This window comes from Tachysurus fulvidraco, chromosome 21 (assembly GCF_022655615.1).
Source record: "Tachysurus fulvidraco isolate hzauxx_2018 chromosome 21, HZAU_PFXX_2.0, whole genome shotgun sequence".
NCBI lineage: Eukaryota > Metazoa > Chordata > Actinopteri > Siluriformes > Bagridae > Tachysurus > Tachysurus fulvidraco.
The window spans coordinates 15,407,331-15,435,311 of NC_062538.1; the positions used below are offsets into that span (position 1 = coordinate 15,407,331).

General features: G+C 37.6%; 2 protein-coding genes across 4 annotated transcripts; both read right to left on the minus strand.

The window, feature by feature from the left end:
- Positions 1 to 1,085: 1,085 nt before the first annotated feature.
- On the minus strand, positions 1,086 to 13,190 carry idh3b (isocitrate dehydrogenase (NAD(+)) 3 non-catalytic subunit beta). Of its 2 annotated transcripts, none has more exons than XM_027133313.2 (11): positions 13,035 to 13,190; positions 10,415 to 10,588; positions 9,898 to 10,018; positions 9,644 to 9,704; positions 8,813 to 8,945; positions 8,448 to 8,581; positions 7,715 to 7,817; positions 7,404 to 7,550; positions 7,137 to 7,231; positions 6,014 to 6,074; positions 1,086 to 1,742 (listed from the first exon to the last, which is right to left on the minus strand). In XM_027133313.2, the coding sequence occupies exons 1-11, from the start codon at positions 13,077 to 13,079 to the stop codon at positions 1,665 to 1,667; spliced, it is 1,152 nt and encodes a 383-aa protein (XP_026989114.1). In that variant the 5' UTR covers positions 13,080 to 13,190; the 3' UTR covers positions 1,086 to 1,664. The 2 variants fall into 2 exon arrangements, with proteins under 2 accessions (XP_026989114.1, XP_026989106.1); XM_027133305.2 differs by lacking the exon at positions 1,086 to 1,742 and adding an exon at positions 2,853 to 3,691.
- Positions 13,191 to 15,343: 2,153 nt separating this feature from the next.
- On the minus strand, positions 15,344 to 26,890 carry p2rx4a (purinergic receptor P2X, ligand-gated ion channel, 4a). Of its 2 annotated transcripts, none has more exons than XM_027133542.2 (12): positions 26,004 to 26,890; positions 24,128 to 24,275; positions 22,028 to 22,099; positions 21,222 to 21,294; positions 18,406 to 18,502; positions 17,763 to 17,843; positions 17,526 to 17,667; positions 17,108 to 17,241; positions 16,905 to 16,998; positions 16,759 to 16,824; positions 15,654 to 15,749; positions 15,344 to 15,491 (listed from the first exon to the last, which is right to left on the minus strand). In XM_027133542.2, exons 1-12 carry the CDS (start codon positions 26,129 to 26,131, stop codon positions 15,471 to 15,473), a joined length of 1,152 nt encoding a protein of 383 aa, XP_026989343.1. In that variant the 5' UTR covers positions 26,132 to 26,890; the 3' UTR covers positions 15,344 to 15,470. The 2 variants fall into 2 exon arrangements, with proteins under 2 accessions (XP_026989343.1, XP_026989333.1); XM_027133532.2 differs by having other exon boundaries at positions 24,101 to 24,275.
- Positions 26,891 to 27,981: the final 1,091 nt, after the last annotated feature.

Here is a 27,981-nt window from a genome sequence, read left to right on the forward strand (position 1 = left end):
ATTTTCCCAGTGGCAAACCCCGCCTCCTTCCCCACACAGACCACGCCCACAGGTGCCCATTCTTTTTTGGGGCTCGTCCCTGCGCTTTCATCAAACCACGCCCCCATATCGTTCACGGATGTGTCGCGCCCCCTTGCTGCGACACTGCGCATTGCATTAAACCTACCAATGTGTATCAGGTCATGTCAAAATATTTGGACATATTTTTACAAGTTGCTATTTCAGCTGCCTACAATATAGTGGAGCTGAAATGGGGGGGACTACATATAAAAAGTATTCTGAAACTATTTAATTTATTGTTTGATTTATTTGGATAGAAATAACCTCAAATGTTAAAGCTGAAAATCTTTTCAAATTCAACTCTAATATACTGTATCTCACCCTGTGTTGCTGATCTCACCTTCGGTCACTAAACGCAAACTTTGGTGTAACCAAAAACAATCAACTCCCCTTTTCTTCTCACTCTGCTAATCTGATATGCTCATGTTAATTTCCCCTTTATAACATCAGAAAGATTCATCCATTTCTATCCGCACAGGCCACTCGGGTCCTTGTTGAGTCCTGAGACTCAGCTTATGTCTCTGATCACCATTCAGACTTCTGCAAATGATCCAGAATGCATGGCTGCACGATTTGTTCTCAACCTCCCTATTGCTCTAATCCATCCACCAGCTTCCTGTGAGCATTTATCACACCCTGCACCGCACCACACTCCCTCTGATCCTCCAACACGGCTCAATTGGTCCCAATATCTCTCAGGGCTCAAAGAAGACATAAACCAGGACTCTTCTTTGTTCTGGAACCTGGGTGCTGGAATGAACTTTTTCTAGATGTCCAAACCTTGAATCATGGTCAGTCTCCAGGCAACCTTTAAAAACCTTCCTCTTTTTGAAATACTGAGATGTTAATGCACTTTAATGTTAAAAAAAAAAAAAGTTCTGTACTGATAGATTTAATGTCTTAATGATTTAATGTACCAGTGTCAGAAAGTATTTATTGATAAAGACTTCTGTAAATGATCGACTCAATTCTAAAATGTTAGCTGACAAATGCTAGAAATAAAAATGTCAAAAATAATAACTCGATTCATGGTTGCAGTAATTAAATTTATTTATGATGACATGAAGAAATAGCAGTTAACAAGCAAATAAACATCATTTCAAGTTCAAACATCATGCAATTCAGTCTCTGAGACATTAAATAAGGTGCTACAGTTTTTAACTCGATCCAACTATATATGAGACTCGCTGCTTTTAAGAGGACTGAGAAATGAAGGCAAACAAGTTCAAGAACTGTTCAATAGGACAAAAGAGCTGCAATAAGGAGATGAGCACACTTTATTGGTTAATACCGGCATGGTGATGTCAAGCCAGTGCTGGATGTACACTAATTTACGGTTTTAACATTTTATGGCATGTTTTTTTACTTACTGTAGCTTGTGATAGCTTCCAGCTCTTCTCACTAAACAATAGATTTGTTTCATTCGTTTAGAACCCCAGATTTGCTACTCTGAACACATTCAAGAGAACTTTACACCATTTTCCTTTATGCTGTATATATCTAATTCATAGGTTAATCCTCTTTAGAATTGTGAAGGTCATCTTGGGAATTTTGAAGAGTCACCAGCATTTACTCAGCCACGTCCGTAATGAAGCTGATGCAACTCACGCAGATAGATTGGAAATGACCGCTCGTGTGAACTCCTCGCTCGATGCGTAGCCTCCCAGATCTGATGTGCGCACCTGTGCCAAAGAAATAGACCATTATTTTAGAATCAAACAAACACACACAAAAACTAGAGGTTTTTCCCAAGTAATATTTTAGTTTTCAGTGTCCAACTTGTCCCATGTTCTTGTGTTGTCTCGATTCCATCCCAAAAACATGACAGTAGGTGGCTCAGCTATGGTGAATTACCTCTAGATGTGTATAAATGTGTCAGTGTGTGTGTTATAAAAATAACTGCAAAGAACTCATGTATTCTTGCCTTGTTGAGAGTTTTAAAGTCGATCCCCTATAACCACAACCACAATGAAAGCTGATCGAAGAATTGTCCAGAATAAACAATCAAGATATTTTCCTTCTATTTTTAACAGCCTTATCCTGGCAAGGCTCAGAGAACATGCAAACCTCCATACAGACAGTAAAGCCTGAGCTCATGATCAATATTTTAGCCATATAACAACAATCTTCACCACAGCAGCAAACACTTCTAATATTATAACTCTGTGGTAGAATTGCCAAACACTATACAAAATCCTAGTCAAATCATATTCTTCATTTAGCAGCTATAAATTTATACAAAAACACATTCTGAACTATTTCACAGAGCCAGAGTGAATGTACGATAGTGTAAATTGTATGCTAAAGAACCATGGGTTCGGGGCCAGTGAGAATTGGTGTAAAGCCACAAGCACATTATTCTGTGTGAATTTTTCCCCAGCATTAATAATATCCAGTGCAGCACAACTGTATTCTGTTACAACTATATATTATGCAGTTGTCTTGGCTCAGACCTCATTCAATCTCAATCAGCATCTCGGTTTTTTGAGGTGAAAACACAGAAGGGTCAAATGATTCATGTATCATTACACAAAAAACAGCTTGATGAAAAGTGAGATGGGTTTTTGGTTTTCAAATCAGTTATAATGCAATGGGAAGCTCATGACATGCTCTGAATGACTCTTATTTTCTTCCTCACATCTGGTGCAAGGCATCATGGGATTTATCATTCACAGCTGAGAAGACATGAGCATATGAAATGTACAGAGTGGTGATTTGAATCAGGAGTCAGTAGGGTTTAAATCAAGAATCAACTGAGAAAATGATTCTTTATAAAACAGCGCATGACCATGTCATTTTTATAGAAGAGTCTTTATTTTGGCCTGGGTGCCAACACTTTTTTAACCTGGTATTTATTTAAAAAAACAATCATAAATAGTGGATTTTTGTGGTATATGAAACTTTTACCTCAAGCAGTTCACATTGTTCCAAAAAATAAAAAAATGGAGTGTTATGAACAATTTCTTAATCCTGTCAGTGGACATAACATGCGTATTGGATTTCTTCATACCAGAAATTTTGCAGATCAGAGAATTTTTTTTTTATCCTGAATGAACTCCACCTAACTCTTAACCTCCGGTGATCAATAACAGAAACAATCACACAATGTTTTAAGAAACGCCTAACACTAGCAGCCATTACTCAAGTGAGAAGTATAGAGATACAACAATGGACGAATAAGATGAAGAATGAAATACACAGCACGTTACACAGCCAACGATGTGAGGTCAGGTTAAGGCAACTCATGTCAAAGTAAATGGAGTACATGAGAATTTTTATAGTGTGAAAAATTTAAACAAGCAGAATTCCCAGTGCTTTGCATTTGGTAGGGAATACTGGTTTATGGCAATGGTTTTAAAAAGAAAAAGAAAAAAAGAAAAAAACATAAGTTAAATTAGACATTACAGCAGCAAAATAAGAAAAAACTGATCGTAATCTAGACAGCAAAGTCTGCTCTTAAACATGAACAGCAGTAGAGCAAGTGATGGACACAGGAAGAGCAGAAGGGGTTAAAAAAATGGCAAGGGAATGGCAAGGGTCCTTAGAACACAGGCCGGTGACGAAGGTTGGCCACGACGGCACGAACAAAATCACTTGTAGTGCTGTAACCACCCAGATCTCGCGTCCGCACCTGAGACACACACACACACACACACACACACACACACACACACGCATGAGGAAAGGATTTGGATCCTGAATACTCATAAACAATGAAGAAGAGGGGACTTTTCTGGAGCGAATGCATATGCAGATGTTATCCAGACTGGACCAGTACAGTCCATGGACATGCAAGAAAAGCAAAAGAAAGAGAGAGGATTTATAAAGTCATTCGTTTAGTTGTTAGTAGTACGCTCATTTCCAGGCCCAGTTATGTCTCCTGCAGCTGACATATATGACATTCCCACATCAGCTCAGCCTGTCAAAAGACTGAACTCTCAATGTGATGGACTGACTGCATTTAGGGACATAACGCACTGATGTTTTGAAATAGCGTGACAGTCAGATTTCCGGCAGCATTGTTTACATTTGTCAGAGCAGTAAGACAGCGAGACTTGTCCTTCAGGTTTATCTAATGCCACAAAACAATTAGTCTGTCAAAGGGTATTTAAGATGAAACCTACAGTACAGCATCTTCCACATTTAATAGCTCTGTAACCTTCATTAGCTTCTCAGGAGACAATTGTTATTGCACTAAAATAGTCTTATTCAAGTAATAACAATGGCAACATTTTGACAGGTGAACAGTAATAACTTGGCAAACCTTATGCTACATTCGCATAGTGACTCACAGCGACAACGTGGACGGATTCCATTCAATTTTAATGAGAGTTGGCAACATCCGGCAAACATGAACAAAAACAGATATACAGATATACACTGCTGAACTGAATGAATGTCAAATCTCCCTCCAGAATGTTTCATATTAGCAGAAAGAATATTGATTTGGAATGCTAGCTGCATCTCCCAATGCTAAACGTTATTACTATGACAACCAGAAGTACTACTGACGATTCATAATACAGCGACAGGTGACATGCAGTGATATACCATATGGGTTATGAGTAAAATCAGCATTATACGTGGTAGCTACTTTAAAATACAGTGTATTACCAGCAGCACAATTGCACTTGTTTGTGCTGACATCACTGGACTGATATTTTCTTTGGAGTCCATTTTGTTGATGAATATTTGCAATTGTGCAGGCATGGCAAACTTTTTTAAGCCTTTCTCTTTGTAAGCAGGGGCTTTGCAGGTGTTCTTACACCTTACTGACATTCATCTTTGGGAGCATTTGGAGACACTGACTGTGTCCCCATTGTGAGGGACAAGTAACAATGCAGGAACAAAATTAAAACATGTTTATACCTATACTATTGAACTCTGCTCCAGTATTTGGTCCTTTATTTCTCAGTTCAGTCCAGCTTTTTCTGTTGTTCTTGTTCTCCAAATGCTAGCTTTTCCACCTAAGGCCTATCACAGCAATACAAGAGGCACAAGGCAACACTATATACTGTTGATGTGATGCTGCTCGAGATCTCATTGATGATCACATCTTGTTCAGATCACAGTCATACATTCTGCATAATTTAAGCTCTCAATTAAAACTTGATGCTGACCTACAACACTGGACTCAAGAATAAAACAACCAGGATGGACTGCTAGTCCACTGCATCTGCTGTGTGTGTGTGTGTGTGTGTGTGTGTGTGTGTGTGACAATGTCCACCTACTGGTATGTTTTTGGAGAGTTAAAGTAAACCAGAGAACCCCACATAGACATGGTGAGAACACATAAAACAGACAGTAAACTGAGCTTAACACAGAAACCAGGTATCTGATGCACCCTTATGTGACCCATTCACATTCTATATATTCAGATTTCGCACAAAAACAAGAAGCAAGAACAAAATTTAAGCAAAAAAAAATAAGAATAAAAAAATCTATTTGTAGATGTATGACAAGAGAAAAGTGCAGCCACATGAAGCCCATGTGTTAGTTCATCAAGCTTAAACTCGGTTAATCAGGTAGTTAGGGGTAATCATCAGATCACACGCACACACAAGACACACACTTATAACTTCTTTCCGAGGGCCAAAAATCTGAGTCGACATCCAAGAACTGTTTTGAACGTTGTGTATATTTTCCCCAAGAGACCAGAATAAGCAACACTGGGTGGGAGAGTATATGCAAATGCTGTCTTTAATGTAGAAGTGTGCACAGGATCGATTTACTCTTATTCCCACAAAGTGCCAAAAGAACACTGACTAGGAATTTGTTTGGTCATGAAGCTTTCATTCACTGGACTCCAGTCCTGATTCACAACTCTCTATTAATGCACAGTTTCATTTAATCAGTTCCAATGAAATACAAATGCTTAATTTTGTTAAAAACAGATCATGGATTTGGACTTTTTAGACACACACACACACAGGCACACACAGGCACAGCTTACCTTGCCCTGTTTAATAACCTTTTTAACAGCTTCAGACACCATGTTAGAATGATATTCCAGACTGAAACAAAGAGGTCATAAAATATGCAATAAGATTCATGTATTTTATAAAGAAAAACAGTTGTGTCTAATAACATACCAAATACCCATGTATTCATTCATAGTGTAAAAAGCATTTCAACCTGGTTTGTCACCTTTCAGACCTTGTCTTTCTGTGCCAATGTGTCTTTTTTTTGGTTCAGTAATATTCACCTAAATATTTAGTGTTTGTATCTGTAGGTGTTCACCAACTGCTCAGGATGAACAACTTGTGCTTTGATGAACATAAAGTATGATAGCATGCACAGCTATCATAGAAAAGACTTAAGGCTGTAACATTACAGACAGTTCAAACTCACGCATATTTATGGAGTTACTTTAGACCTATCTGATGATAAAATCGTACTTTAATATACTTAAGTGACTGAGAAGAAAACAAATGGCTGCACAGCATTTAAGTGAACTCCATCACTGAGCCCATTGTATTCCATGGACAGGTGGGTTTAATGTTTCAGTAAAGATTAGTATGTTGAACTGCAGGACAGTTGGTGTGAATCACCCCTGGAGTTACTCTGAAATCTAAAGCATTTATTGGTTACTACACTATTAAACACTATAACAGGTCAAATGACCAACCTCAAAAATGAAACCTATGAACTGTACACAGCAGCATAGACCCATAATTTTGGGAGTATCACTACACAACTGGTAAACACCTGAACTGTTCACATGCTTCCTTCAAAAGGCATAAAGTATCTTTCCAAACGCTACGAACCATGGCTTGATAAACTGAACAAATCAGTACAAGTGATGTTCACTGGATTATTCACTAATAGAACAAAAGCCGAATACATGGCACGAAACTCATAGCACTATAGCTATTAAACAATTCCAATAAAAATAGCAGTTTATAATGTTTAATATGACATGAATTTGATAATTCACTTGTACAAGGTTATTAAGTGCCAGCTTCATTATGATGCTCATTATTTATCTGTTTAAAATCCAACAGCAGTCACAGGTTGAATAGGGTGTGGATCACAGGGAGTAGCACACCAGTGATGCACGGTAGTGATGAACTTACTTGAGATGCCGCAGCATGTTAGCAGCGCTGAGCAGCATAGCAGTAGGATTAGCAATGTTCCTCCCAACAGCCTGTGCAAAAGGGTGTCTCGCCCCCTGATGGACAGAGACAATGAAAAAAGAAAGAGGCGAGTTATAATTATGTGAAAATGAGAGATGTGTTACATATCAATCAAATGTAAAGGTCACAGTAAACATACTGTAGGATAAACATGATACCTAATCAGGATCATTCAGTTTTGGCACTGATATGATCTAAAACACTGACCGTCTCAAACACAGCATAATCAGCACTGTAGCTCTCTCCTGGCACCACACCAGCTCCGCCCACCAAACCCGCTGCCAGGTTATCGATGATGTTCCCATACAGGTTAGGCATCACCAGGACATCGAACTGGTATGGGTTCTGGACCAGCTAAACAGCAAACCACAGCACACTTCTTTACTCAGAATGATGTTATATTCCAGCATAACAAGATACAAAGTTTGAACATTAACAGAAGAACTTGAACTTACAAAGTACAGTTGAAGGTTTACAGATTGTGGTGTAACTAAGAGTTAGTTTAGTTGTTCCAGTACCTGCATGCAGCAGTTGTCAATAATGATGTTTTCGTATTTGATCTTGGGATACAGCTCGGCCACCTCAGCACAGCTCTGCAGGAAGAGCCCGTCAGCCAACTTCCTGTTCGTAACAGTGGAAAAAAGTTCTGACTCCCATATACACATTTGTCTTGTGATCTTGTACAACATAATCTAACCGATTCAAAATCAAAATAATCTAAAAGGAAATATTTGGCATTTTAAGTAATGTATAAAAAAAGTCTACAGACACAAACACATGCACAGACAAACACTTAATTTAGCCTGAAACCACAAACAGATCTCAAGAAGCTAAATGCTCTTTTGTATGAGAGTAAGACACCTTTTGGTCCAAAAACTGTACGTAATCTGTAACCGGGAACAAGTGTTTATAAGTTATAGCTAGTTTCAGAAACAGAATACACAGTAGGTGTAAGCAGGGTTTTGGGCATGACTGCAAAGCATAATTTTTATTTAAAACGAGCTTAAAAGTGATCCTAACGCACTAGTCATTTCTCTTCTGAAAATTGGAATTAGTTAAGAATTATGAACAAAAAAAAAGGGTTTTTAAAATGACATAAGCTTTGCATCACGATTAAGACGTATTGAACTTTTTCAAGCTCTAATCTGAAGTATTGGTGAGGGAAAACATCGATTTCCAAGCTAGATTTAAAAACACAGTGATGTAGTGTGTCTGCCAGGTCCACTACATGCTTCATCAGGAAAGTCTTACATGATGTTGGCCTTGTGCACGGCAGTCACTTTACTCCGGCCCTTTTTAGTGGCGTAGTCAAAGGCAAACTTGGCAATGCGGCGTGACTTCACTCTTGTGATGATCTTCAGACACTCCACCACACCGGTCACGCTCTGTAGCATACAATACAATTACTGATAAGAATATTTTGTTACTTGATTTGCAAGAGAAGCAAAAAGTAAGCCACATGTTAGTTGTACCACACAAACACACTTCAATCTAGGGACAATAAATCAGACCCAGTTTCCAATATAATATACAGACTAAAGCATATTTTATAATCTGTCCTGTTCAAGCACTAAATAATATTTGTGTCTGTGTGTATATGCATAAGAGAGACCAACCTCATGCTCCAGCGAGCTGTATTCGCCCTCAGTCTGCTCACGGATTATCACCAGGTCTAGGTTGTTGTGACGTGTGCTGTAACCTGGCAGACTGTTCACGTGAACCACATTAGCAAACAGGTCCAGCTTTCTCCTGTCATTAGAAACACAAACACACACTCAGGAGTTAAATTTTTTTTTTTTAATGCAAAGCTTCCAGACATTACACTTTTAGCTGTAATGATAAAAGGAACAAAGTGTTAGATCTGATGCGACTTAATATTTTTTGTTTGGTCGCAATCTCGGCTGAAGCGTCATCGGTGGATAAATTCTGGAGAAACACAAATCTGTGTGTTTAAATATGTCTAAATTTAGCCAAGCTGAACTAACAGATCACATGAATGAAATTCTTAGCATTGAGAAGCATCAGAGCATCAATTTAAGACAAAAAAAAGTAGAGAGCACTCTCAAAAAAAAAAAAAAAAAGCGGATGGGGCTTCTGAAAGTGTTAAATCAACTGTCAGCCATTTTTGCCACATGTTTCTTGCTCTATGGTAGTCCAATTTTAAAGTGTAACTCCTACAGAAAATGTGCAAAAGTTAGCATTCTGTAAAATTGCAGAGTTTTAGTTTAGAATAAAAATAAACAATAATGTATGTTAAAAGCTGATTTATTACAGAGAGTCACAAAATGAAACAAAAATGATTTCCCTCTACTTATGTCTTATTTACACTCTAAACTCAGACAACTGAACAACCTTTTTTACAAATGCTTGCTATTATTAAGTAGTAGTGCTACACTTTTTTTTTTTTTTTAAAAAAAACAGGTGTTGGGATGTGTATAAAGTAGTACCTTAGTCTCATCTCATAGGAAGCCAGCTCTCCTTTGTACTCCATCGGTGTGTGGATCTTCCCTATGTCAGAAAACATACCCACAAGTTATTCTTTAAAATGGTTGAACAACTATGTTAATGATTAAACGTTGCATTTGTGCAAATGTAAAAAAATAAATAAAATAAAAATGGTTTCCAGGTTGTAATACGTTGCTATTAATTTATTTGACATAACTGCCAGTGATTTAATGATATGTATGACATTTAGCTTTACCTTTGATGGCCACTTTGTTGCTCTTCATGGAGGTCAGCACCTGGTCAAGCTTCTCCTCGCTCGCCATGTTCTGCACCTCACTGAGGTGAAATTCCTCAAACTCCACAGGTACATCAGCACCCTGCAGGAAGAGAAGAACAACAGTGCCCTCATAAAAAGATAAATACTGTGCCAATAGCATAGAAAGGCAATCATTTACTAATTTGTCTCAAGGATACACAAATTAGTCAAACTGGAAAATGTCATGTGTTAAGTGTAGATCACAGCAGAACAGATCATTAAAGAAAACAGCACATCATTCTTAGCCTTCAGTAGTCAGATCACATTAGAAACACAAATTTCCCTACCTATTTATTGGAACAGAATGATGTCAACATTATAACTACCACAGATTTCGACAGATATTCTGTCACATGCCACCTCACCCCGACTAGACATGTTTCAGATGTTTTTAAATCAAAAGCTTCGGCTCCTTTAATGTAAAGTCAGTGATCTTTCAGTAATACTGTATATTTACCTTGAACACTTCTTTGACAGCCATCATGAGTTCAGGTCCGACTCCATCGCCTGGCACCATCGTAACCTTGAAAGTGCTGTCGGCCCGTGCTGGTGGAGTCTCCGAAACATTCTGATTGGTTGAGAGGCTCAGTGAGCGCACACACACTGGCTTAATTGCAGCACCGGTCAGGCCCTGTGGACGAGTCAAACACGAAACGGTCAGCAGAGGTCAAAAGCTCACAACTATCTATGCTCTCAGGTCAAACAGTTTATGTATGCGAACCAGTCTTAATTCTGGTATAAAATAATAAATAAATATTTTCTTTGTGGGTGAGCAGCTTAATGCAGAGAGCTTGCACATGATAGATTTTATTATTACCAACCTTTTCCCAGCAATCATGCCTTATGAATCACTAAATTATTTGTAATTATTATTTATTTAAACTACAAAAAGGCATATATTTAAGCATTGTTTTCCATCTGGCATTCCCAAATGGCTCCCAGATCCTTGCTCTGAGCCCCTACTTAGGGTATAAAACAACGTCTTTCACATATTATGTAATGTATTTAAGCACAACAGGAGCCCGTTTTGGACTCAGCAGCTTACGTACTATATACCAGTGTTGTAACGAAGTATTTTTACTCCGTTACATTACTGTACTTAAGTAGAAATTTCACGTATCTGTACTTTACTTCGCTATTTAAATTTATGTCAACTTTCACTTTCCCTCCACTACATTTCCTAGATAAAATGTATACTTTTACTCCGTTATATTTCCAATAAGCATCTTCGTTACTCGTTACTAGAAAATAAAATCAGAAGAAATGTGTGTGACTGCAATAAGGGAGTTTTGGCGAATCACTGCTGCTAGATTGCATTACACACGGAGAAGCACAGGCACGCGCAGCGTGCACGTGGTCAGAGCCGGAGGCATTTATCTATAACGTTAATCGGCGGAAAGCCGCAAAGTCGGCAACCAAAAGCAGTAAAATTTCACTATTCTTATTACCAGAGTTGATAGCACAAACAAAATATTAATGCAATATAAATACTAAATAAAAAAAATTATTGATTTGGTCTTTGTCTTGTGAATATTTTTATATTAATGACTGAATTCAATGGACACACTTTGTAGAGAATGCACACATACATGAACTGATTTGATTCAAGACTGGCATCATTACATCATGCATAACATTTTGGTGTCCACTTTTGCCATTTGATAATACCATAACTTTTGGCTTACTATGAAGTCATATAATATAAAACTCTTCTTGTTTTAAATTCTCACTGAGGCCTAAAACCCATAAAGATGAAATCCTAGAACCGCCCCTGCTCTTACTTTTACTTCAAATACTTAAGTACATTAAATATCAGAAAATTACTTTTGATACTTAAGTACAGTAAATATCAGATACTTTAAGACTTTTACTTGAGTAATATTCTAAAAGGCAACTTTCACTTCTACCGTAGTCTTTTTCTAGTACGATACTTGTACTTTTACTCAAGTATTGCTTTCTAGTACTTTACACAACACTGCTATATACACACACACACACACCACACTGAGTAGAAAATCATCTTTCTATACCTTATTCAGAGCTCTATGATCAAAAAGTAAAAAAAATGGAACTGCTAAAATTATTGAGGCAAAGTAATCACTTCTATACCTTCTCTGATGCCATTTGGGATTTTCATCACTCTGTTCATGTGTGTTTGGTTTTCTTCAACGCGATTGTGCACACACCTGTCTCAGATTTATGTTCACGGCTGACAGGAAAGGAACCAAGTGTGAGCTCTTAGAATATTTTCAGCTCACCTTGGTCGGATAGTGCTGATATTTGAGTTGCCATTCTACTCTCTCATCAATACGGCCCTACTATTTGCATGGGCTTTTTGCCCTACACATTTACAGCATTTAAGCAGATGCCCTCATTTTATACAACTGAGCAATTGAGGGCTAAGGGCCTTGCTCAGGGGCCCAGTGGTGGCAGCTTGGTGGACGTGGGATTCGAACTCACAACCTTCTGATTGACACCTTAACCACTAGGCTACCAAATCCCTAATTTTTACACAATTTTGTATAAATTTTACTGAAATTTACAGACTGTTGTATGAACATGCCAGGATATCATCAGCTTCTGAAACACTTAAACCAGGCATAAGTCATTGGGTTCACCTTATTTATATGAATTATCAGATTTATTCAGCTTTTCCTAGGCATCCGATCACCGAGTGATGAACTTGAATGCTTAAAGTCAAGTCATTACAAGCCTCAAAGTGAGTCACTTAGGGATTTAGCCATTAGCAAGTCTATCATTAGCTACCAAAGCCGTTTAACTGCAGGCAAAAAGGAGAAAAACAACAAACAAATAACGTCTAACTTTCCGAGCTATTTAGATTTACATATCAATATTCTCTGAACCTCTCTGTACAAACCAGCAACTCACTCAAAAGGTACAGAATAACTAAGTAATGTTGGCCTGAGTTAGCTATCATTAGCTAGCATGTTGCTAGCTACTGAAGAACCATTACTCTGACTTAAAACATGGTCAGATATTTTATTGAATTAAGTTCAACCTAATCACTTTAAGGACGGTTTTGACTTTACTATGAAATTAGAGGCCTGGTCACTCACCTTGGCCAATGATAAAATGCTCCCCCTCAAGGCGGCGGCCATCATGTAGTAAAAAGGACTGGATACCGTTTGTCAGAAACGTGTTGTTTTCACACCCGTTTTAGAGAATAGTCACGCCCACATATAGGAGCACTGACCAATGCGAGTGCATAGAAGCTCCTACTCTGCCTCGGCTTCTAGGGGTCTCTGCCGCCCCCGCATGGAATAACAAGGCATTACACGGTACACATGTAGTTTGTGTAAAATAAATCCGGGCCTGTAAATGTTCCTCTGTATGTAGAGATGAGTGTCAGTCTGCTTCTTAGCTCACTTAGCGCCCAATGTGGTAAATCAGTATATTGTGTGCCCATGTCACAGAAGCATTTTTTTCAATGAACATAGATTGATGTAGGTCAATGTCTGTGAAGGTTATATCTCACCTGAATAGTTCCTCAACAGTACTTTCAGTGCATAAATTCAATACTGTTTGGTCATGTTGCTGGCTGTTAGCTTTCCTCAGTGTATTGATCCTGACAGTCATAAATGCAGGACTATTTTTCCAAACATTTTTGAAGGAGACTTTAGCCCAAGGTTGTCCAATCTTATCCAGAAGGGGCTGGTGTGGGTGCAAGTTTTCATTCACAATGCAGAAGCCACACTTCATAGTATTTTGAAAGCCAAGGTCAGCTACATTTAAATGTGTGGAATTAGGTGTGGCTCCTGCTGGACTGGAAGGAAAACCTACACTCTCACCATCCCTGTGAGGTTAAGATTGGAATACCCGGTTTTAGTCTATCAAATATGTCAAAATTCCCCTTTTACTGGGATATGATATGGCTAAAAGTTTGTAGACACCTGACCATTGCACCCATATATTACCACCTTCCCCAAACTGATGCCACCAAGCACAAGGTATGTCTTTGTATGAAATAAAATGACCATTTCCCTTCCCTGGAACTAAGGGGTCTATCACAAACCTGCTCTAGCTGAGCAAAATGAGGTCCATGAAGACAGTTTGTCAAGGTTGTTGAGTGTCCTGTACAGAGACCTCAACCCTACTGTACACCTTTAAGATAAACTGGAATGCTGATTTCTCACCTGTCAATATCACCATTCACAATTGAGTAGTAAGCTTTCTCAGAATAGTACAAGTTTTTCTAACAGCAGAAGAGAACTAAATTTGGAAAAGGATGCTCAAAAAGCAAAAATGGATATGATTGGTATTCTGTGAAGGCCTAATATTTATAGACACCGGACACTCAGTCTATCCAGAAAATAAAAGATGGAACAGCATTAAGATCAGCCTGAGGTGAAGGTTTACTCAATGTGGATGATTTGGGTTAATCGATCATCATATATCTCAGAATGGACGTGTGTAGATCACATATGAAGATTCTGTGGAAAAGCAAAAAAATCCAAACCCCAACAATAATAACAATACACAAACGACATTGTTCTACATTAGGGAAGTGCAGAAAACCTACAGTACAGCACCAAACATGAAGTCTGCATTCATTTTAAACTTTCATGGTGGTTCACTGACCAGCTGTTTTTGCACCATGAAAGAGCTCCACTGTCTAATGACAGATTGGTCATTAAGTAAAGGAAGGAATACTTGATCGCAAGTCAACAGACGCCTTCTCTCATTAGATGTCTCTGATCTACTCCGTAAGCAGTTTGCAAAATGGCAACATGGAGCTCAACATCTGCCTTGTCTCGATTTTTAGAACTATTTTACCAACAAAAAAAAAAAAAAAATTCCCTTGTCTGAGCATCTTCCCTGCATAATCAAAACAACTTTCAGCAAGTAGCAATTCCAATTAGATTTTTTCTGTATGTAAAACCATCATTTTATTTCTTTTGCTTTAGTTCCTGTATAAAAGGTACACCAACCTATATTATGCCAATTTTAAACCACAAAAATGCTTAACTGAGTCATGAGGAGTGACGAAAATGTAATAAAAGCCTACGTCCATGCTGTGGAGTAGTACGTCTATAAAGAAACTAGTGAGTGGAAAAGTGTGTTTTCTAAGTTCCATATACAGATATTTTTATTGCCATTTGTGCTTTCAGCAAAAAAATGTAAAATTATGAATACCAATTATGAATATTTTGCTAGATTAAATTGTGTAAATCTTATGACATGTTCATCCCCACATCTGATAAAACATCATACTGTATACTGAATAAGAACCCTGCTGATTGGCTAATTTCAGTTTCTGAAATTCAACTGAACAGATATAATCACAATATTATGTCATGTTTAACATTTCTGATTGAATAAAGAATAAAGAATAAATATTAATTATAGAAAAAGACACTTAACCGAGTGAGCCCATTTACATTTAATTGATTTATAAAAGTAACAAAAATGTTCAGTTCATTAATACACAATGCAACAATATCACATCTGCCAACAGACACAAAGCGAATCTTCTTGTCATGACAGAGTTTCTTCTATGGTTCATCTTTGGACAACTAACAGGCAAACAAAGAAATGCACTGATTAAGCATTTGTACAGAGTAGGCCATTTTAAATGCTGGTTAAATGTACTGTTAGAAGAATCTTTCAAGTCTTTAGAGTAAAGTAGATTTAGTAATGCATGATGTCTGAAAAAATAGGAATGAAAAAATACTCACGATTTCATAGTCATTGACATAAGTATATTTCTGTTCTCTGTAATAGTGTTTTTTCGTCATACAGGTCAGAGAAATGCAGTCACACACCACATTTACCTGGAAAACAACAACAATCAAACACAGGATGAACTTCATAACTTGAGCTTGAATATATAAAAGACGATCCTACTGGGACAGTGGGAACATGGAGTCTATCGCAGCATACTTGGGACACAGGGCAGGGTAAACCTTGGACAGAATGGCTGTCTACCACACTCGTTCACACTATAAACGATTTAGAGATGCTTGTCTTTAGAATAGAGAAGGAATCCTGGAGTATCTGAAGGGAAACCCCTGAGGCATGGAAAGAACAAGCAAACTCCACACACACACATGGCAGAGCCAGGAATCAAACACCAAACCTGAAGGTGCGAGGCAATCATGCTAACCATAAAGTCACTGTGCTCCATACAGTATGTACAGAATTATACTTGGACTTCTATTCGCTATTGGTTAGTAACCGAGAAGTTAAAGTAACTCTGAGGGAACTGGAAAGATCCTTAGCTTGGGAGAAATTATTTACAGAAAAACAATAGCCTGGAGTGTTTTATTGAAAAGTGTTGAGCCTTATATGAAATCCCAAAACGAATATTAGGAACTCGATTAAAGAGCAAACATTTCAACAAAAAACATTTTCACCTGTAACATACTGTGTTTGGCAGAAACCCAATACTACTCATCACAATGTGACATGCGATAGATTTCTATTCTGTTTCTGTGCTTCTTTAAAGCTGGTTTGAGACAATGCCAACTGTTAAAAGTGCTTTACAAATCAACTGAAAGGAATTCAATTGAACACCATCCTCCAGCATGGTGGTAATAGCATCAGAAAGCCTTGGCTCTTTAATTAAATCAATGTCTAATTTCCTCCATTTCTGCTTACAGACATTATAATTTTGAAATACTTACACAAAGCTCTGTAAGACAAAACATTTGTCCTTGGTCAGCATTCTCACTCTTTCACATTTTTATTGGTGTTCCACGATGAGCCAAAATTGTGCCTTTTCCCCTTTTTTACTTCCTCTTTTAAGATTAGTTTTGATTTCCAAATCCATACATCACTTACCAGGCCAAGGAGAGCTAAGCCAGCCCCGATGTTCAGCAGTGTTGGGATAATGTTGAATTTCCCTGCCTGTGTTAGCAATAAAGGTGAATTAATTTGAGAACATTAAAACAGTGCTTGTTTTTAGTAGACCTGAGAGAAAGACTCACAGTTCCAAAGACCATAACATCAAAACGGATGCCGTAGCCTTTGATTAACGTCCTGATCTCTTGGCCCTCTGCATTTTTGAAATATTTTGCAAACCTGTCATTTTGGACAGTGGTATTAAAAGAGAAACATAGCAAGAAAATACAGTTATTGTGCAATAAACACATGTGATACATTTCTCTACATCTATTATTATATAGCAAACCTAAAGTTGTATCCTAGAGCAACGTTGTCTGGATCCTTATTATCTAATCTGCGGAATGTATATTGAGGGACACATGACTTTTCAGACAAGTCCAGATCACAGTCCCAGCGGATCTGCACTCCCATCACTCCCCCCTGTGAACAGAGTTTAATTCATTAACGTCAACAATATTTTCAGTTATTTTCTTTATTTTAATAATGATTTTGGGAAACAAATATTTCCAAAGGCAAGTGATCATCGATGTCCTATTTACTAAGTAATAGGATATCGACCATCAAAAAAGATGATCATTGTACAGTATGACTTTTTTTTTTTTAGTTGTAGTGCAGTTTTGTTTACTTTTAAATCTCAACCATGCTAATTTATTTTCTCACATAATATTTACTTAAATATAATCAACATAAATTATATCTTCTACCTGAACTGCCATGGTTTGGAAATCCTCATTACCCTCAGACACGATGTCTCCGAGTCTAAAGATTGGGCAGTCTGGATCTGTTTCACGGTTAAACACACACTTCGACAAGTAGGTGCTGTTTACATGCGGGAGTATGTTTCTTCTGTATAAAGAAAAAAAATGCTGAGCGTCTGAATTCAAATAATAGAACATTGTGTTTATAATGCTGAAATATTGTAATGCATGTAGTCAACGTACTTGTTGAAATTAAATTTGGGGTATTGAATGCTGTTTTTTATTAAGACAGTGAAGTTTTCTGCTTCTGCCAACATTGGAGGTCTAAGAGCCAAAAAAAATGTGAGTTTGAGATTACAAACATTCATATCTATTGTTCATTAATAAAAAGAAATTATGATAGAAACCCAAAATCAGGCAATTGTTTAGGCAATACTACCTGCTGTGCCACTACCCTGCCCAATTTTATTTAGAATTTCACCTAAATAAATAATAAAATCTAAATATACACAGAAATTTAAAGACTACTACTGGCTAGGATCATTTCAGATGTCCATGTCTCCATTTTCTTTATGATAAGACAAGACAGTGGTCCTATCAACCAATCTGGAAAAGGCTGGTATGTGTGCAGGTTTTCATTCCATCTATGCTGTAATAATAAAATCATTTGGGCTCTATTAGGCAATGCCACATGAAATCACAGAATTTTATGGCTTTTTGGGAGGAGTTAGAGTTTCCCAAGTAGTATATGGTGTTAAAGCAATGATGTTGATTTTATGTAAAAAAAAAAAAAAAAAAAAAAGAAAAAGAAAAAAAAGAAAAGAAATTCAACATGATGTACAAAATGTATCTTATCGGCAAAAATAATATTTTAAGAGGAATTTACTTTGGAGGACTGTTGTCTTTCTCCAGAGGACACCAGGCATACACCTCACAAGTCTTCTCGGTCTCTGAAAAGTTCACGCACCTGCCAGTCTGCACACCTTAAAGTCATAAAAAAAAAAACTGTACAGTATCTCGTTTGTTTCCTTGCAGAGTTCTGAAGTTGTCGGCTCAGGACACCATGTGGGTAGACTACATGTGAGTAAACACAACCTCTGGCCATCCTCATCAAGGATCCTGAAGATTTAGTGATCCTATATTAAGTTGCAGAACCCTGGGTACCTACTTATTCTCATGCTGTATTTCATTTCCATACCAACAGAGCAGAATTCCTAGGAATCGGTGAATGAAGCAATATTTAATGTAAAATCTGGTGGAGGTAGACTGTGAACACTATGGTGCCACTTTCCACGTGTGCCCAGGAGGTATCCATAGACGAGATATAATGGAAGAAGGCACTCACACGATTACAAAAAGGATAGCTTCACTTTAGGCAGTGGAGATCTTTTATGGCGCTCCCATAGAACAAGGAGTGGGTTAGTGATCCACCAGCATGCAGTTACTTCTGTATGACACTTTAGAGCCTTCACTGGAAACTGGAATATATACCACAGTAACAACATCTTTAAAAGGAAACCTGAGTGTAGCCAAAATGTGGCATGTGTGAATTCTGGTCCCCAGTGCTTTCAATTCATAGTCATCTGGCTCTAGTGATGGTCATCAAAATGTTATCTGTATATTTTCATGCTCCAACTGCTTCAAATCATCATCGTGCAAAGAGGTCAGAGATATTCCACATTCTTGAGAAAAACTTGACTAGTGTATGTGCTCCCAGCAGCAAACAGACAACTAGTTGTTGGCGAGCAGACAATTCTGCCACATATGCATTTAGGGACACCAAGAAAGGAAAGACAGTTTTAAGTGAACAGTGTTCAAAAAAACACTTTTCACTGTATAAGAAATGGCCTAGTGTTTCACACCATAGTGACCAGGTAGATGCAAACTAGACATGTGTGCATCTACACATCTTTTTGTTGGCCCTGTTCCTAAATCTCATTTAACACTGAATTCAGATTAAACAACACTCTTCTGCAGGTGTTCTTTATTAGCCAAAACGACCTAGATTTAAAAACTACCTAGATTTTTATTCCCTGGGTACATGCGGCATACAAGGCTGCATCAATCTAATAAGTAGGGAACTTACTAGTACAACCTCAGCATCAATTCGATTTTTGTGTGTCTATGGTAAGTGATGTAGAAAAGCCACTCTGATATCGTTGGTTCCCAATAGTAGCCATGATCTCTTTTGTGGTTCCTAACAGAGGAAGCCATTTTGAGTAAGCGGTGTCGCTAGTTTCATTGTTGTCCGACGCAGATGAAATAGAAAAGTCTATTCTTAGCTTCCTCTTTAGCAGATATCAGTCAGTATAGCCTGTTGGCATGAGTCTTTTATTTTTTGTGGTGGTTGACAAGGAACTATGTAATTCCAGAAACAATACGGAAAGCCCTCTGTACCTTTGACATTATGTCCTGAATAACTCCCAATTGCTGCTTGGGTTCTGACCCCCACCTTTGCTGGAATAGCATGTTTGTGTCTATTACTCACCTGAAAGGATCAGTATCGACAACTGGCAAGCACTTTGGAGTACTATTTGGGTTTGTGCGATCTGAGTTTGAGATTTCCAGATATTTACTGCATCCAGTGTTGGGATATCCCTGGTGATCCTACACCCTGAGCTAATTCCTGAGCAGAGGACCAACTCAACCACCGAGGGATCTCTTAGTGCCTGCCTCAAGCCTGTATAAAAATGGGAGGGTTGCATCCGGCATAAAATCTGTGCCAAACCACAATATGCGGCTCGAATCTGCTACGACAACCCCTTACAGGGAGCAATGGAAGGACAACAATTGCATGCTTAGGCCAATTTACAATTATTTAATTGAATGGATATAACTGTTACTAAACTCAATTATTTAAATTCTAATGATGCCCTAAAATGTACCTATATATAACCTAAAATTTTAGACAGAAGGAGACAATGATCTACACTAGTAGTGCTTGTTAAGCACCATGAAATGGACCAGAACACTAAGGGTCAGTTTCACTAAGCCTGTCTTAATATCAGACTGCAGTTAACTGCCTACTGACAATCTGCACGTCTATATTACTGTCAGCTCATCAGAAAGCTCCAGACTGGGTGAGTTCATTATTCATGTTTACAGAATGAGGAACAACCACAGAGTCTGTCTCTGTATATGAAGTGGTTGTAGGCTGTTAGGCTCCTCCGAGTCCTGCACTTCATTGTGTTGCACCTAACAACTTTTGCATCTGTCTCATGCCTAAAAGCCACAAAACTCTTTATTCCAGCATAATAATGAAAAGTTGTGCACTTTGTGATAAAGAAGCTTATGTTTTTCTTTCTAATGGCTAAGGACTTCACATCCTATGGGGCTGTCAGCAGTGAATAGACAGCAGTATTTTACATAGACTGTGAGCCTTATGTATCTCTATTGGCCACACTTAAGGTAAGGTTCACCACAGGTGCTTTGGTCTTGAAAAGTTGGTACTTAGATCATTGTCCATCATCCAAGTAAGGCTTGGAAGAACAGCTTGCATTTCTGACCTAAAGTTAGGAATCTTCAGCAATTATTTTGCTATGAAACAACAAACAGAAATTTTCAACAAAATGATGAAATACTTATAATTTTGTGATGAAGCTGGAATGTTTTACAGGTTACCCACAAGATCACAGTCATGAAATGACATGAAAAAGATGTGAAGAAGAATAATGATATTTTAAGTCTCTCTCTGGGCTTTACCGTTTCGTCGACTGTCATGAAATCCTCTCTTACAGTCTCGAGCTGAATCACATGATGTTTCAAGTCCAGGATTCTACAAGACAATTTGTAGAATAATTTCATTTATGAAAGTCTAGAAATACAGTTTAATCTGAATAAATATTGAAATGTTCTGCTTTTTCATTCATGTGAAACGAATGTGTGTGTAATACATAACGTATCATTTGAAATGTTCTGGAACTGAGATGACAGTGACTTTTTCACTGGAAACGTGGACTACTGCAAGCATTATTATTGGCATGATTATTATTTACTAATGTTGCTTTAGAATGGCATGTCTTCAGACCTAGCATCTCATATCTTCTCTTTAAAGATGATCTTTTTATATTCATATTTATTTAGATTTTAACATTTCATTTGATCTTTTTCCAAATCCCGTTTGTTGTTGTTTCTTACTTTTGCATTTGAGTTTCATTTTTTAATTTTCAGTACATTTGTATATACTATTTTTGTCAGTTTTATATGATAATCAAATCTATGTAGAAATGTGTAAAATCATTGTGAGAGACTAGCATGCACGCAGTTTCTATCCACAATATCTCACTTCCTTTTTGACAAGAACTGAGGAGTAAAGCCAAGTCAAACAGCATGCACAGTGTAGACTGTGTTCTACTCACCCTTTGCTACAGCCTGCCAAAAGACAAGAAGCACACAGCACATAGATATGCACAATCACAAAGTTAACTAAAGATTCTGGTACTGTGTTAGATATTATGAATATGATTACTGGATTATCACACATTGTGCATCAAGGAATAAAAACCCACCTCAGGACATCGTGACTGTGTTTGGTTTGGTGTGATATTCAGGTTCGTCAACACAAAGAATGAATTCTCCTCCTGACAAAGAAAACACACATACAATTCAATCACAAAGGCCACATTTATCTAGAAACGGGCTGAAATCTGCCTCTTTAAAAAGGAACACAATCGGTTTCTTACAGACCAATAAACATGACAGAACAGGTAAACTAGTGGAGCACACTAGTAACAATAGAATGAAAGGAAATGGATCCAATTACACTCCAAAAGATTAGATTAGATGTATACTTCATGATCTTTAATGAAGATATACAATTTTCTTCATTCTGAAAGGTGAAGCAGGAATTGTGATTAACTTGGCATTAAATGGGATGCCCTGGGTTTGGGGGAAAATTCTGTGCCACAGAGAAATCATACTGGTAAAAACAAAATAGTATTGCTTTTCTTTAGTGACATGCAGAAAACATACCACACTGTATAGTAAAGCACCGCTGATTTTTTTTAAAGAAATAAATGCTGAACTTGATGTTGTTATGCTACATTCATACATCCAGCAGTTTTATTGTTGCAAGACTCCGGAGGCTGTACTACAGAGTAGTCAGTAGTTCTTAGTACTGGTTTTCATAGTAATAATTTTTATCAATGGGTGGTCGAGCTACTGTTCCATATTCATTTTCCTTGCTGCTAAAATAAAATACCATGAAGGGAGATTTGGTGTTTATGTATAAATTTAACCACTGTATATATGAATGAAAACTTTGTTATGGATTACATGCGTTCTACTGTCTTCACTTCCATTGCTAGTTCCTCCACATTTGCACAAATTAAAACCATTACAAATTTGTCACGGCACGTCACTACTTTTATACCATGTGTGAATGAGGCATTCAATCACCAAGCTTCTCAGTCTTAAAATACTTAAAATACTTGCAGGCCAGAGCAGGAGCTAGGCCCTTGACATTTTACCTCATTTTAAGGGCCTTGCATAGTAGCCCAGCAATGGCAATTTGCTGGACCTGTGATTCAAACTCACAACTTTCTGATCACATTAACCACTAGGCTACCACAATCCCACACCATCACACCAACCAGTGGAGAAAAGTTCAACAGTTCACACATATCTATTAGACGTGTGCCTGTTATTGCGTGTGCTCCCACACCCCTACTTTACAAAGGACGGGAAAAAGAATAGTTTCTTAGATGCGTCACAATCTCTCTCATCCACTGATGAACAAAATTCCAGAATTTGCTTTTACATGAATTAATTCTTAACATCAAACATGCCTAGTTCTTTTCATTATAGACCGAAAATGATTAATATTCCATTTTAGAAGCCTTATATTTAGGAGTCTAATAATAATAATAATAATAATAATAATAATAATAATAATAATCATCATCATCATCATTTGGGTTCTTCACATTGAAGAATTGATTAAACAGAGTATAATTTTGAAGCACCCTGAATCAAATTCATTCCCACTCCTTCATCCTGCATTCCAGTGCTGTCTTACACACTCCTTTTCATCCTTTCACTGTCAAAGCACTTTCTATTAGTTGGAGTATAAGCTGTGTATGATGAGAAATATATTTTATAACATTATTACATTATTAGTGATGTAATAATTTATGAGATATGATAAACTGAGTGCAGTATGGAGGACAGTAGAGCAGCAGCACATTGTTACACAAATTGCGAAACAACCACATTTGTCTGTCCAAAGATATATGCTTTCATATATGTGGGGTTTAAGATTAGCTTCCTTTGGGGAACAAAAGAATAAAATAAATTTACCCGAAGTTTTTTAAAATAATAATAAATATTTTATGTGGTATGTTCAAAGTGGTTTTATGTACCGAGCTTATTATCCCTATAAAAAAATTATATACTGTGTATATATAGTTCTTAGCACATGAGCTGAAAGGGAAACGGAATCCACTTTCACCTTATTTAAAAAAAAAAATATTGCTTCTGCTAAAGTGGTTAGAGGAAGTTTACAGTGGAGGCTGAAATCAATACTGGAACACAGAGCTTGTTTGACCACAGTCCAGGATGTTTAGCTAAGTTCTCCACGGTACCTTTTCTTTCTTAGAACAACGGACTACCTGAGGGGGCACAATGTAGTCGGCCTCATCCCAGACGCGCAGGCCCAGGTCCGTTGTGTTGGTCAGTGCTAGACCTTTCACCTTGGTAGTGACTGAGCTGATGACGGAATCAGTGTCCTGGTAGCCTTTCTTCAGAATACACACATATCTGTGCAAGGAGATTTATTTCATAAGGCAGACATTAGAAATGACTATTATGCACTAACACCCCCCCCCCCCACACACACACACACAATATAATCAACATTAGAGCTACATAGCCCCACATAACCTTACATTTTTATAGACAGATAGATTGATTTTTGGACAGCTTTGGCCTTTGGAATATTTTTGCCCCATACAGAATAATTCTTGTACTAGACTAGCTGTTTGCTCCGCATCCTTCGTTTATCTGGATGCCAAAGATCAAGATGCAAGAAATCCAATGGAAAGAAAGCAGGATTCAGCTTCTAAATAAAAGTAAAACTTGCACTCTATCATCATGTCCAATTCAAGTCCCTGACCATTAAAATGGATGAGATCTTAGAGGTAACTATTGGGGAATATACAAACTGTAGCCTCACAATAACTTGGAAATAATTGGGGTCACAATTAGGATCATGTTATTTGATTTCGCCAGTGCGTTTAACACTGCATCACAGACTACAGATTAATTTGTCCTGAATTAAGGACTATCTGACCAACAGACCACAGTTTGTAAGACTCCACAACTGCGTGTCAGAAATGTCTATGCACTTGAGTATGGTACCCCAGTGAACCATGCTGTCTTACTTCCTCTTCACTCATTATACACTGGACTGAAAAATAACACCTGTAGAAATGATTACTCGTGTATTGTAGTCACAATAAAGATAAATTAGAGTACAAGAGGTTGGGGAAGAACATTTGTCTTATGATGCTGGGAAACACCTCCAGCTCAACAAGCACTACAGATTTCCACTGTGTAATGAAGCCCCTGAAGCCCTTGAAGTCTCAATCAAAGGTGAAGAGGTGGAGATGGTGATTTCTGAAATGTACCTTGAGATCTGCCTGAAAAAAGGACTGGACTGAAATAATCATAGAATGTACAAGAAATGCCAGAGATTTTCTCAAGTGTTTCAGGTCTTTTGGTCTGGATTGTAGACTGCGTTCTTTTCTACTGTTTTCTGCATCACTACAGGGGTCACCAAGCTCAGTAGAAATGGAGCACAGATCGGTTGTTCCATCAACCAATCACTGATCACCATTGTTACCATCAACCAATCATTTATTACCTTCTTTAACAAATAAATGATAATATTCAGGGTTTTTTTATTTATTTGAATAATACCATATTGTATTGTATTCTTACATATATCATAACCATATATGCGATCATGAAATGCGGATAATTTTAAATAATGAACACAATAATAGTAAATATGCAAATTATTCCATGGCATTAGACCGAATATATAATACTGAATATGCAAATTAGTCCATGGCATTAGACCGAATATATAATACTGAATATGCAAATTAGTCCATGGCATTAGACCGAATATATAATACTGAATATGCAAATTAGTCCGTGGCATTAGACCGAATATATAATACTGACCGTGGCATTAGACCGAATATATAATACTGAATATGCAAATTAGTCCGTGGCATTAGACCGAATATATAATACTGAATATGCAAATTAGTCCGTGGCATTAGACCGAATATATAATACTGACCGTGGCATTAGACCGAATATATAATACTGAATATGCAAATTAGTCCGTCGCATTAGACCGAATATTATCTTATTTATTATGTGTATTAAACAAAATTCTGAGCGTTTAAGCGTCTTGTCTATTTTAAATAGATGTAAATAATCAAACATACACTGATACTTAAAAATGACACTTACCCAACAATGTATGCTATTACCAGAGCCTGTCCTAAGCGGTAAATAGCTCCCACTTTCTTACTCTGGATCACTAAGATTTTAGGAGTGGAATAGTCGAAAAAACACCGAGTGACTGAAGAACACCCCATTATGTCTCTCTAGAAAACTTCCTCAGTGTAATTAGCTGACTATCTTGTCTTGTGACAAATACACACAATTTCCTCTCCTTTCCTTCGTGAAAAAAGTCACATGTTTAGTCACTAATTAACACCAAGTGCGCTAACACACACCGAGCACTAACATGTCGTCCAGCTGAACTGATTTTTCCAGACTGGGATAACTTCCTTTACCGTTAATACAAACATACTTTCGGTTTCGATGTTGGAGAGAAACAGTTTTAAGGAGAACTTGTGATACATATGAAATGTGCCCTTACAATTGTAGTTATTTTTACTACGTAAATTCACCAAAACTTCCTAAAAAAGATATTTAATGAAGCCTAGAAAATGAATGGAGGCGGCCATTTTGTTTGACTTCACCGAAAAAAAAAAAAAAGTTTTCCTCCACACTGTCCAGCATTTGGCTCATTTTGTTATTCGAATTTTCAGTTCACGTTGAATCACTACTGAAGTGGCAAAATGTCGTCGGTAGATGGCGATACAAGTGGAAGTTTCTAGACTGGAAAAGTCAATCTTCAAACTTTAACCCTGCTGAACGTTTCACCTGTTTCACCTCCTCATCACAATCACCAGACCTTAACCCAGCTGAATGTGTGTTTCACCTCCTCATCACAATCACCAGACCTTAACCCAGCTGAACGCTTCACCTCCTCATCACAATCACCAGACCTTAACCCAGCTGAACGTGTGCTTCACCTCCTCATCACAATCACCAGACCTTAACCCAGCTGAACGTGTGTTTCACCTCCTCATCACAATCACCAGACCTTAACCCTGCTGAACGTTTCACCTCCTCATCACAATCACCAGACCTTAACCCAACTGAACGTGTGCTTCACCTCCTCATCACAATCACCAGACCTTAACCCAACTGAACGTGTGCTTCACCTCCTCATCACAATCACTTGGCAGACAAACTTATCCAGAGCAACTTACATTTTATCTAATTTTTTATACAAATGAGCAATTGAAGCTTAAGTGCCTTGCTCAGGGGCCCACTGGCAGCTTGGTGGACCGGGGATTCAAACTCACAACCTTCCACAGCCAGTAGTCCATTATTAGCATTGTTTACAGTGATTTAGTTCAAGACATATTTGTTTTTTGCTCACCTAATATTTGGATGATTAGTAAAAGTTCTAAATTTTGTGTTGTTTAACACAGCTATATTTAAATTACAGGAAATAAAACCTAAAATCTTAAACTGTCTTAAATCTAATATCAACATTTTGATATCAAACCCAAATGTCTTTGTGTGTGTAGTGCATAAAATTGAATTAGCCTTGCTGTTTCAATAGTGTCAGAGGAGACTGTATATTGTGTAGGACTGTCTCTTGCTCAGATATCTTGCTGAGACAGATATATGGTACAGAACATTGTTGCATAATTGTGAAATAAAAAAATCCAGTAAGCCTTGTGTACTCTGTCACTGACTGGTGAATGACCTTGCCTGTCTCTCACATTCATTCATTCATTCATTCATTTTCTACCATTTATCCGAACTACCTCAGGTCATGGGGAGCCTGTGCCTATCTCAGGAGTCATCGGGCATCAAGGCAGCTAGACCCTGGACAGAGTGCCAACCCATTGCAGGGCACACACACTCCTGTCTCTCACAGTTGTGCCATATTCTTTCCATTCTTTTTAAACTAAAACACTTAACAGTGCTTCATGCTTAATGCTTGAGATTACTTTTATAATATTTCCTTTTAGAAGGATGTTGATCCTTGACATGATTTTTTGACAAAGATTATAATGCATGTTAGTTACTTTACATACAAAATTCCAAAATAACATCAATTTGTGGGACAGATAGCACATTT

Excerpts from the sequence above, each read along its gene's own strand:
- idh3b (XM_027133305.2), bottom strand. The coding sequence starts at position 13,079 with ATGATGGCCGCCGCCTTGAGGGGGAGCATTTTATCATTGGCCAAG. Across the intron at positions 7,818-8,447 it reads GTGCACAAGGCCAACATCAT|GAAGTTGGCTGACGGGCTCT; the intron begins GTAAGACTTTCC and ends TGTTACGAACAG. Across the intron at positions 7,232-7,403 it reads ATTATGCTGTGTTTGAGACG|GGGGCGAGACACCCTTTTGC; the intron begins GTCAGTGTTTTA and ends TCTGTCCATCAG.
- p2rx4a (XM_027133532.2), bottom strand. The coding sequence starts at position 26,131 with ATGGGGTGTTCTTCAGTCACTCGGTGTTTTTTCGACTATTCCACTCCT. Across the intron at positions 21,295-22,027 it reads CACAGTCACGATGTCCTGAG|AATCCTGGACTTGAAACATC; the intron begins GTGGGTTTTTAT and ends ATTGTCTTGTAG. Across the intron at positions 16,825-16,904 it reads ATGTTATGGTCTTTGGAACT|GCAGGGAAATTCAACATTAT; the intron begins GTGAGTCTTTCT and ends TTGCTAACACAG.